At 42.8% G+C, this 12,379-nt stretch overlaps 1 protein-coding gene across 1 annotated transcript in view; it reads left to right on the forward strand.

Annotated features, from left to right (window-relative positions):
* The window catches only part of LOC110403142 (A-kinase anchor protein 17B), a 10,161-nt gene extending 484 nt beyond the window's left edge, over positions 1-9,677 (forward strand). The window contains exons 2-3 of the mRNA XM_021406010.1: positions 6,986-8,498; positions 9,111-9,677. Coding sequence (XP_021261685.1) covers positions 7,106-8,498; positions 9,111-9,247 — 1,530 coding nt within the window. The 5' untranslated portion in view covers positions 6,986-7,105 and the 3' untranslated portion in view covers positions 9,248-9,677. The remainder of the gene's footprint in view (positions 1-6,985; positions 8,499-9,110) is intronic.

Consider the following 12,379-nt stretch of genomic DNA (forward strand, 5'->3'; position numbering starts at 1 on the left):
CGCGCCCCGCCGGCATCGTCCCGCGGACCGGCGGAGGGTTCCGAGAGGTGGGTGCGGAGCGGGCGGCTTCGGCGCTCGGGCGGGCGGTGCCTGGCGGCCCGCTGGGAGCGTGTCCTGCCAGGTGGGGCTGCGGCCTTACCGCGGGCGCATTCGTCGCGAGGGCGGTTCGGGTTCGTCTTGTCCCGGCCTTACAGCACCCGGCATCGAGCGCGCCAGGAGCGTTCGCTTTAAAGCGCTCCTTCTGCAGTGAGTGCGCGCGATACCGCAGCGGCAAGCGGCACTTCTGGTCACCTCTGCTCTTCGCTTAATTTTGTGCAGGGTGAACTGGATAAACTGACCCTGCCTATTGAAAAGCCGCCTGTGTTTCAACCTCTTGTTGAAACTTCACCAAGTGACTGGTAAATGCGTTTCCCTGCGTGATAAACTCCCGCTGCTGCTACACATCAGCACATACTCTTGCCACGTTGCCATTTGCTGGTAGGATTTGCAGAATTCAAGTCTTTCCCCTGCCTCACGCTCTCCTTCAGCTGGACTGCTCGTGAAGTGGTGCTGTAACAAGAGCGGGGAGCTGGCTGAAAGGTGACCTGCCAAACAGCCTTCTCTCTTTCCCCCAAGCTAGATCCCTTGCCCAGCTGATGGCGTGGTCTCAAAAACAGTTGTGACGGCCCAGGGCCTGGAGCGAGCGGCCGGCTGGTAAGAGCTGCTGAGAATAGCAGTCCTCTGAGCACACGTCAGGGGCAGCTTCAACTGAAATCATTCTTACAGCTTGCGCTTCACTCATACGGACTATGAGTGTTTCAAATTAAATATTGCCAGGCTGTTAATGTTTCCCCGAAGTCTGATTTTGTTTGGAGGATGAACTTACATGACACATTTTAGGGTGTTCAAAGGTAGTTAAGTTAATGTGAAAAGAACCATATAGATACCTAATCGCTTTCAGAGTTGCTGATGTACCCTCGTGGTTTTCTTTGAGGGTGTGAAAGGGTTATTGTATTACATTAGCCATAACTTGGGCTTCCATTGCAGTGTTGTGGAGGGTGCGTTTCAGTGGTGATAGCAGGTAGGCGTAAAGGACTGATGTTCTTCTCTGTGTATGGCACTGACCAAATCAATATTGTGTGCAGCTTGGGGATTCGTACAATTTAAGCAGGAGAGTGGTAGAGCAGTGCAACTATTTATTCAGAGGCTGGAAAAACTGCCCCACGGTGAGAGGCCGAGAGCTCTTAGAGAGCTCTAAGTATTTCTTGTAGAAGACTGTTTACAGACACCTGAATTATGCCATGTAAGGGGAAAAGAAAACAAAAAAATGAAAAAGATCTTGATGCTGAAAGGTTGTAAGCCTTGGGGGGGAAGGCTTACAAAAAATCCATATCTGCAAATGGCTTCCATCTCTTTGGTGGATGAGTAAGGAATGGAACAAACTGCCCATGGAAAGTGGCAGGTTTTCATAGCCTGGCATTTTCAAATCAGGGCTAGGCCTCTTCCTGGAAGAGTGCTTTTAGTCAAAAATGACAGCCGGGTTTTGTGCCTCGTCCCTGTGTACAACTGAAGTGGAATGCAGGGAGCTCGTGGTCTATTACGATCCCAGTTAGTTGGAATTTGTACTACAATGTTGTATTATTTTAAGATCCTGAGGGATAGGAATTTATTGGGTTTCGCACGAACTCGTCAACAGAGTTGGCCACAGATCCTCAGAGTCCCAGGTCATTATCTTTGTTGCTTTTTTTGCATTTAAGTAATGCTTTTTTTTTTTTTCCCAAGTGTACATTGAGTTTATCAGAACATATGATCACGGAAGAAAGGCATGCAGGTAGCAAGGGGCATTTGAGTCTGCAGTTATCATAATAAACAACAGTGCAAGGGCAAAGGTGTTCCTGATGTCATGAGCAGAGTGGTTAAAAGGAAATACTGATTTGGTAATGACATCAGATGTCAGATTCCTTGTGAACCTGGAAGAATTAAAGCCTAAAGATAACAGCATGTTAGTGTGTCAGGGCTGATTCCAAAAGGCCACACTGCGGAGCAGCAAAACCTCGGTAACTGGTGTGCTTCATACACAGTTACACGATGAGAAATGCATTTCTGGATTAACTGCATTCTGCATTAACACGTTTTTGGCTTGCTAACTTTTGTTCTTTTGCTTTGAGGCCAGGACTGAGAGGTCTTTGCAAACCAGCTGAAACCTCTTTATAAAATTCTGGAGCACTTAAGCACGAAGGGAAAAACTTAAGATTGATCTATTTGCAGTGTATATATGAACTTAACACATCTGAACTTAAGTCCTTTAACATTGGAATCTTAATTAATTCTCTGAAAAATAGTTGTGGGTAGGCTAAAAACTGTAAATAATTTCAGTGTGGTCGGCACTGAAATTGGGAGATGAGCTCAGGAGCTGGAGAGATGCTGTGAAAGATGCTTGCTGTCTCAGTGTTAAGCATGAAGCAGCAGCTGCCCTAGCCTGGGTGCTTGGATTGAGGCTAGTGAAGGGTACCATCCTTTCTCTTCTCAGTACCTTTTTGCTTAAGTGTGTTGAGGGATGAATCCGCTTCAGTGCTATGCTTAGGGTGGCGTTACAGGAGAGTTTGCAGTCTGCAGGCATCATTTCAGCAGCTCAGTAACTTATCTCCATAACGACTTATCAGGGTGTGGCCTGTTTCAGTGTTTTTTTTCCAACAGAAGATTTCTAAATTGTAACCCTAAACTGTGTCCATATGCTGGAAATAATACTTCACCTCACTTACTTTGCTAGAGTAGATATACTGATGCAGTTTGCTTGAATGTTTTCTTTTAGTGTGCTCACATTTGGGCATTTGAAGCTGACAAAATGCAGTGCACATCAGTAGGATTCATACTTTCTTACCGGGTAAACAAGCATTTGATCCAAAAGACGTTGCTCAGAGTGTAAGTGAACTAATTTTGCCAGAACTGCATGAACTGTACAGCTAGGAGCTTCCCACTGAATATACTGAACTTTGAATCTCCAAAAGAGCTTGCCAGAACAGGTTTGATGAAAGGTATGATGTCAGCTTGTGAACCCCCGCTGTCACAGCAAGGGGACACTTAGGATTAGATGTTTGAGCTTGGCTGACATCTTATGGTGCGAACTTCAGAAGGCATTCTAGTATTTCCAGAGTAGAGAAAGTAATTCTCACGTGCAGCAGTATTTAGTAGTCACCTAGGATGTCTCCTTTGCGTAGTAGGTTGTCAGTGTTTGTACCAATACATGGCAAACTGGACTAGTAAGTCTGCTTCTGTTTCTTCTGTGACAGGTGACTTCTGATACAACCAGACTCTTAAGGGAAGGATTCATAAAGAAAGAGAAGCCTGGAAAGACTAAAGCTGCAAGAACAGGAGCACAGTTGCAAAAAAGGAAAGAAAAAAAAAGGGGGGAGGGGAAAAAAAAGAAGAGGGTTGAAAGGTGAGAATGTACTTTTAGAGAATGCCCATCAGGTGTTTCTTCAGATTTGTTACACCATTTCATACCAAGTGGCATCCAAGAAGGGAGCGACTACTGTAAAAATCCAGGCTTTGAGCAAACAGGAGTCAGAGAACTTGAAGCAATGCTCTATAGTTTTTAATTTGTGTTACTGTAGGAAAGAAAAGCAACCTAATTCAGTGTGTAAGGCATCAGGTGGAGTCTGCGTTACGAGAATGTGGTTGGACTAGACACATTCTGAGGTCCTTTCAGACTCAACTGTTCTGCAATTCTGTGGGCCTGGAGTGAAATCTGAGCGCTGTTGCCCTCAAATTGCTCTGAGGCTTGATTGCTTAAGGTTCTGCATGAGGTTGTTTTGTTGTGTTGTTTATTTATTTCTATTGTTCTGTGCTGCAACAGCACAAATCAGTGTCTTTATGCTTTGGAGTAAAGTTAATGTGACAGACATTTCTAGGTGCCTCCCAGTTGACTGTAAGGTCAGAAGCTAGGAATGAGCACTTTTTTTCTGCCTTTCCTTGCACCCTTTTTCACGTTTTTTTTTTTTTTCATTGTTGTTACCTTTGAGTGGTTTTGAATTTTGTATATGAGTAACAGTAGTATATGAAAGCTTAAATTCTGTGAGTAGTGTGCTTGTATTGCACGCTACACTGTCACTGGTAATTAACTGTGTTACAACAAAACAAAACAAAACAACCCCACCCTGAATTTTAGAATGCTATGGCAGTTCTGTAGCACAAATAGAACTTGGTCAGGTTGGCTGGGGGTCTGAGTGCCTGATGGAGCTGTGGGTGTCCCTGTTCATTGCAGGGGGGTTGGACCAGGTGGCCTTTGATGGTCCCTTCCGACTCAAATGATTCTGTGATTCTAACATAGTATATAAAACATTGGATCACTGACAATATCGCTACGCTTCTGTTGTTAACTGAATATCTTCTTACTCAAATGCTTTAAAGATAGGTGTTTTAAATACTTGTGTGAACACTTTGTTCCTTGAATTTTCTGGAGTTTTCCGTAATGTATCATGTTGGTTGTTTAGTAGATCTGTTTTCTACAGGACAAGGTTTCAAAAAAGCAGTGACAGCTTCAGCTTGAATTTTTATAGCAATGGAAGTGGTCTTGTAACTCTTAATGTCACCCTCGTGGTAATCTGTAGGGGAACTTTGTTAAGGTAAGAATTAGATCCGTACGTTCAGTCTCTACTTGTGTCTTTGGAGACAGAAGATAATGTGAATCTGTCTTCTTGGTAGTGTGTATAAAGAAAACCCTAGAATACAAGCCATTAGAAGAGGCAAGTACAGAACTAATGCGTTCTAAATGTGTGCATCGGTTAGATGCATGTCATCAATATGTGGTGTTTCTTTAAACATGTTATTGTAACAACCATCATTTCTTATTAGTCAAATGTGGATTCTTGGTGACAGGTTGCTTATTATTAGCAGTTCAAAGACTGACATGCAATCTCCCAGGACTCAAAGTGTAAAACAAGTGTCGTCTAAATTGTCCCATATTGATAATTACCTAGAAAAAAACGTGATGATGAACAAAAAGTTCAAGAGAGAAAAAAGAAAGCTAAGCTCAAGAGGAGAGGAGAGGCAGATAGATGGAGATGAAAAGCATCCCCAAAAGCAGCACAGAGTACCAGCTGAAGAACAGCAGTGGCCAGAGAATGTGCCTGAATGGGAAGAAAGGAAATCCCTGCTAGCTCAGAGAAGAGCGGAGGCTATCAGACTGCTTACAGTGCTGTTAAACCATGTGAAAGTAAGAATATTTTAAAACATATTTTAAAATTTGAAGGATATTTGTTAGAGCTTGAATAATTGGGTAGACATTTGGTGTCTTAATGCTGTTTGAAAGAATGTCTTCGGAATGACTGAACACTAAGAAGGCCTGAGGTCTAAATCTTGTGACCGTTTGTCCTTGGAGCAAAGGTAGTGTGATTCTACCCAGAAACTTTGATACTTGTTTGAAGCCTTGTCATTATTATGTCAAAATAGGGCTGGAAGGACTGCATCAACTCTATTAGACTTGATCCAACATTGCAAATAGGGAAATTAGGGGTGAGAATGCAAAGGATGGTGTTTGGTCTCAGATCTGCAAGTGAAATAATTAAGTTCAAATGGATTACGTTGATTTCATTTCTAATACCTTCCGTGTTGTGGCCAACACTAAGCTATGAGTTTTATTTGATTGATTTAACTAATATCTTGAGAAAGTCAACAGAGAAGTGGTACAAATTGGAGTGTTTTGCACAGAAATTCGTGTTTGGAGGCTTACTTTAGTGCTTTGGGGTGAAAAAGTTTGAAATCTGAGGGGTGCTAACATGACATTGTCTTCATCATTTGCTACATAAAAATTAGCTTGCAGGTTTTAACAAGTATATTTTTCCCCAGTCCTTAACATTTAAGATTCCTAAAGGACCACCATTCACTAGGAGTTGAAGTTGGAGGCTGCCTTTGCCATTCTGCGTGAATTTTAGGGCTCCACAACATCTGATTTTGGCATTCTTAATTACGTAGGTTGCTCAGAAAGTAATGTCTCCTATTTATTCCCGTGGAAGCTACAACAGACACAAAGAGCACGGTAACGCTATTTTATGGAGCAAATTTTCAGCCACAAATCACTGCTTTTCAACATAGCCCGTGAGCTGATTCATGCAGATGAGCTGATCGAGATGTTCTTTGTTTTGTGGCATGACAGCTGTGCATGGCCATCCAGAACATAGCTTGTCTTTCATGTCATTGTCACCGCTGCAGAAACGCACCACCCAGCCCTCACTGTGCTCACATCCACTCTTTGGTCTCCATCAACATTCAGCAAGCCTTGATCACTGCCAGTGGGTGCCACTGTTCCTGCATGGAGGAATTCAATTCCACCCCTTTGCTTCAGCCACACTTCCACGTCAGACACCATTGTGTCACAGTGCTCCTCTGCTGCCATCTGTCACACGGCCACACAATGTGGTGGGATGTTAGAGGGAAGGTTCAGCCTCTACTGCTGTACCACCAACATGTCTCTGATGTCGTGGGCCAACAGAATAACATAGGAGGCATTATTTTTGGAGCAGCCCTCGTATGAATTTGATGAGTTAAATAAACTTTTATTTTCTTGATTTCATCACTTGGAAAGCCTTAGATTGGTTGTATTTGGACCCATTAAAACTATGTATAGTAAAATAATTATTCTAAATAAAATATTCTTATCTGCAAAAATCTAATAATTCTTCTATTGTAAACAATGCTGGTTGTGATGCAGTAATCAAACAATAAATGTTTTCTGATGCAATTGTAGGGAGGTAGGTGAATTAGCTGAAAGGACAACTGTCTGAGTTACTCGAGAATGCGCCCTTCTGAGTCAAAGAAGCATCTTTAGTTCTGGCTTAAGAATAGTGAGATTATGTGATCAAGCTCTGAATTAAGCTAAATTTATCTCCTTTATAATCTTCTGAATGTAAAACTGCATATTTGCATATATGAGTTTGCAACTTGCAGTCTTTATAGTTCTCTACGCTCAATAAATGTACATAATCATTTTCCCGATTTTTATTTGAAGGATTTTGTGCAGTTGGCAAGTCAGAAAGTGGATCCTTCACTGGGCGTAAGGAAGGATGATTCCTTTTCTGAAACAGCATTAAAAGCCATACATCAGAAACAGATTAACTCCTGTTATCTTATGCACAAAGATTTGGGACATAAGGAAGAGCTTAAGTATCAGTTAACCCAAAAAAGCAGCAGCTTATGTAGTGAGGAAGGAGATGTGACTGCCTTCCATGCATCTACTTCTCAAATAGTCAAGACAATTTTAAATGACCCCGCTCCAGCTCTGTGTTCTGGCAGACTGACTGGCAGAGATGCGTACAGCTCCTTGGGCTGCGGATCGTTACTGATTACAGTGACTCAAGACTGCAAGGTCATTGAATCTCTAGATGGAAGGGACTACCCAACGCTGAACGTGGTTCAGGCACAGACAGGGTCTGAAGATGGTTACAGGAAGCAAAAGGTTTATGAGACTGATGAATTCATTCATTATTTACTAAACTACTACCAGGCACCAAGCTATGAACGTGTTTCCTTAGTGACAGAAAACTCTGCAAACAAGTCCTGGTGGAAGAGAGTGGTGTGTGATGATGATAGTGGTTTTCACATCAGCTTGTGTAACAAGCAAGGTCAGCACTTCAGAGAAGTGAGTCTTGTACAGAACCTCAACAACAGAAATTACGTTAGTGATGATAACTGTAGACTAGTGATTACAGCTGGGGAATTTGAATCAACAGACGCAGTGCAGAAAAATAAGACCTGTGCAGATAGGCTTGCAAAAAAGTTGCAAGTACAGAGGAATGACACACTCACTGTCGATTACTTACTGCATGCTGAACCGAATCATTCTTTGGATTGCACTACTGCTGCTCGTGATGAGGAATTTGAACGAGATGGTAGAAATGAAGTTACCAAACCATACAAAACCTGTAGATCTGCTTACAAATTAAAGGACTTGTTGGAAGAGATCAGTGATTCCGAGTACTTTAGTGAGGCATGCAGCGGTGCAATGAAGAGAACAGAAAGAAGGAGCAAACAAGTTTACAGCAATTCTAATAAAGGGTGCTTGCCTGCAAGACAGAGAGAGAAAAAATTACTGGTTTACTTTAAGAATGTAACTCTGGAGGGTCAAGCAAAGGAAAGCAGCAAATGTAACTTCTGTTCTAATTCTGCCCATGAGGGCTTGGCAAGGCAGTGTGATCATAACCCTGAAAAGTCATGCAAGAGGTCTAGCAGTAAATTAAGGCATGAAGGACAGAAAAATGAGAGACGTTTCAGGGAAGAGGAGAGAAATACTTGCAAAATGAAGACAAAGAGGAAAAAGCTTTCTTCTGATTTTTTATCTGATGACTGTGGCTTTTCAGAGACCGAGAGCTGCATACAGCTGGAGTCACTCAGAAAGATACAAAGAAAATGTAATAAAGCGTTCCACAACAAAGTGAAACTCAAGACACTTCACGCGGTCATGGCAGCACCAGACATTACCTCTTCTGATTGCTCCCCACTTCAGGAGACCCTCTGGAGCACAGGTGAGAGAGAGGTAATCAGGGCTGAGATGAATGCAACTGATAGTTGTAGTTCTCTGGCAGGTGAGATGGGTTGCCGCAGTTCTTACAGTGATGGCTGGTAAGTGTTTTTAAAAAGCTTAACAAAGTATGAAAATGGTACGGAAAGACTGTCACTGCACTGCTGCTAAAGTGAACTGCTTTGTCAGTTCAGCTTCAGAAGCACCCTGAGCAGCTGCAGTTGGAGAGTAGTATTTGTCTCTTGATTGGGTAAAATATTGGTAGATAGGTGGTTATACTGTTAATAGCAACATGCATGCTAATGACAACATGCTCTAGAACAACTGCCGAGTTGTTAGGCAGCTCAATACGTAGTACATCTGTGTGGGAGGTTGTCACGGTTTTATGATTTTCGGTTAGTGGTACGGTCTCAGGTTAGTGGATTTCAGGGTAGGTGATTGTCTGATTTTTGTATGCGGTTGCTGCATCTCTGGATATTGTTACTCACAGCCTTTTCTCAGTGTACTGTGCTTTCAAGTTTGCTGGCAGCTATCTAGCAGCCACCTCCCCGTATCTTCCCCTCCCTCCCCCTTCACAAACTTATTTCAAGTAACTTTCTCATATACTTATCTACAGGAGATGAGAGGAAATTAATATTGAGAAGAGAGATGGATGCAGATGTCAGAGGATGCCCTCTCTTTCCTCTCGAGATAATTCAGACAAACCCCTGCTCAGATACTTTCTGTGGAGCAGAGCCCAGAAGAGGATGCTGAACAGCTACTATATAATAGCTCTTAAGCTCCTGTGTAGAAGTGGGAGAAGAAAGCCCTTTACCTGTTAAAAGTTATTGGAAATACTTGGGCTTTTTTTTCCTTAGATAATTCCTTCAGTTAAAATTATCTAACTGGCATAGCAAGCCACAGAAACAGAATCTTTATTTACCTTTTGGATACGAGGACCAAAATTTTCCCCAGAGCCAGACGAGCTTTCGTGGACCAATTGCTAAGAATTTGAAGATTTATGGATTGAGATCTCAGAGATAAACTCTGATTGACATTTACACAATTCCCTATGCTTACAGATACAGTATTTAGTAATATCAAGTCCCTGGAAAAAAAAAACAAAACAAAAAACAAGCACATAGATATATAAATCATAGAGCAAGGATATGAAGTGCCTTCTCAATCAGATTGTTAAAAATGATGGAATTGGAAGCTGTGGGGGACATTTATACCTAACAGTGGGGAATAATAGCTTTCTAAATATGAAAAATATATATACTGTAAAGTTCACAGTGGAAAAAATACTTGTGTCCTATTCACAGCTCTGAAAGTGTTTCTGCAAACTTGCTGGTCTTTGGAAGGAAGGATTTCACAATAACTGCTACATGCAGTGCTTCTGGGAATCCAAATGATTTTCTAAGCACAGCTCTAATGTTGGACGGTGAAAGGGCAATGACTGCCAACATGTTGACATCTCATACTTACGCAGGTTGAAAATATAATAGAGTCACAGCGTAGCTTGGGTTGGAAGGGACCTTGCAGACCCCCAGCCCCACCATTGCCCTGGCTGCTCCCCCAGCTCAGGCTGCCCAGGCCCCACCCAGCCTGGCCTTGGGCACCTCCAGGGATGGGCACCAGTGCCAGGGCCTCACCGCCCTCTGAGTAAAGAATTTCTGCCTAATATCTAATGTAAGTCTCCTCTCTTTTAGTTTGAAACCTCCCTTGCCTCCCTACACAGTCACTACCAGACCATGCAAAAAGTCAGTCCCCCTCCTGCTTATAAACTCCCTTCAAGTTCTGGAAGGCCACAGTGATGTTTCCCTGGAGCCCTCTCTTCCCCAGGCAGAACAAGCCCAGCTCCCTCAGCCTTTCTTTGGAGGAGAGGTGCTCCAGCCCTATGAGCATCTTCGTGGCCTCCTCTGGACCCACTCCAACAGCTCTGATCCTTCTTGTGCTGGGGCCCCAGGCCTGGACACAGTACTGCAGGTGGGGCCTCACGAGGGCAGAGCAGATGGGGACAGTCCCCTCCCCGCCCGCTGCCACCCAGGACACTCTTGTCCTCCTGGGCTGAGAGCACACACCACCGGCTCGTGTCCAGCTTTACACACACCAGGACCCCTAAGTTCTTCCCAGCAGGGCTGCTCTCCAGGAGTCCTTCTCCCATTCTGTACACGTATCTGGGATTGCCCTGACCCAAGTGCAACACCTTGCTCTTGACTTTGTTGAACCTTATTAGGTTCTTGTGGGTCCACTTTTCAAGCCTGTCTAGGTCCCTCTAGATGGCATCCCTTCCTCTAGCCTGTCAACTGCACCACTCAGCTTGGTGTCATCAGCAAACTTGCTGAGGGTGCATTGATCTCCCTGCCTATATCATTGATGAAATTGTTGAAGAGCACAGGTCCCAGGATGGGCCCTTGGGGGACACCACTTGTCACCAGCCTGCACCTGGACATGGAACCACTAACCACAGCCCTCTGGGTGCGACCATCCAATGAATTCCTTGTTCTTAAAAGTCCACCCTTTAAATCCATATCCCTCCAATTTAGAGAGAAGGACGTGATATGTTCACAAGACTTCAGAAAGCTGTTCTTTTGAAGGCACGTGCAGTGAGATACCTATTTAGTATAATGAAGCTTACATACGATTTCCAGAGGAATTGTCCAATATTAAATTTCTGCTGCATGGAGGTAAAAATGTGAAAACTCAGTCTACAAGCTTGAGTTATATCTGTATGTACTCAGATGGGTGTATTTAGAAGACAGCTGCAATTGCTCTGGACCAAAATCCTGTAGCAAGACTAAGAGGACCAGCTCTACATACAATATGCTAATTATTTCAGCTTTCATTTTAGTATGCTTAATTTATTACGTCTGTATGTAAATGTGATGATGTTGCCTTCCTTATATAGCGTATTACCCACATTTGTAACTTCTGCTCTAATAAATGATGATTTTTTAAAAATTGTAGTTGTTCGTGGTAGACTGGCTTTCTCCCAGCGTTCAGTATTGGTGACTCATACAGGCTTCTGGGCCAGGCTCTGCCAAGTTCCACCAGTTGCCTCTGTTCACATGTTCAGATGTTGAGTGCCTTTTGATGAACGACTACTCAAAATAGTGTTAACTAATTACTTATATCTAAAAAACAACCCTCCCCCCCCCCCTCGAACACCTCATTTTCTTGACAAAAGTATTTTCTATTTTGGAGACCATTCATGCCTCTCTGAAGTTTCCTTTCTAGTGTTTTATACAGTTACAATAAAGATCAGCTGATGCATTTGTTAACCATGTGAAACGCTTCATTCAGTTGCACCAATAGAACATATCAAGGGTGTTTTTTTCTCTATGCGCTATTTGCAGGTTAAAGAAAAGATGACAGAATTTCCCCTTGTCAGTCTCTAGACAGTTCTGTCCTGTAAGTTCCCTTTTCCCACGTGGCAGACCTTTCAGTTACAGGGGAGAAAGTATTTCTTTCTGTTAATCCAAGGGAGGAACTATAGATTTCCTTCAGTGTAAGTTTCTAGGGTCTTATCAAAGCATTGTGCCACTAGTCAGTGTAAACAAATAAATACACCAATTCTGTAATTGCTTCTTGTGTTCACCTGCACTGAAATTGATAAAACAAATCTATGTCTCCAAGTCCTCATTCAGTGTAAAAACTTAGTGAATAAAATACATGCACTTTAAACAGACACTGTTGTAACTTCCATAGCGAAATATAATTAGTTTCTTTTTTAAGAGTGGGATTATTTAGAGCCTGTTCCCAGAAGATTCAGTACTAATCCCTCACTTTTCCTACCTGTGTGCTTCACTCAAGCCCCATCTTTCCATGTGCTGAACCATTCAGTAAAATTGCATGTGTTATCCTGAAGGTTACTCCTTAAAGATACATAAAACTCTTTACAAT

The sequence above is a fragment of the Numida meleagris genome, chromosome 8 (assembly GCF_002078875.1).
Source record: "Numida meleagris isolate 19003 breed g44 Domestic line chromosome 8, NumMel1.0, whole genome shotgun sequence".
Taxonomy (NCBI): Eukaryota; Metazoa; Chordata; class Aves; order Galliformes; family Numididae; genus Numida; species Numida meleagris.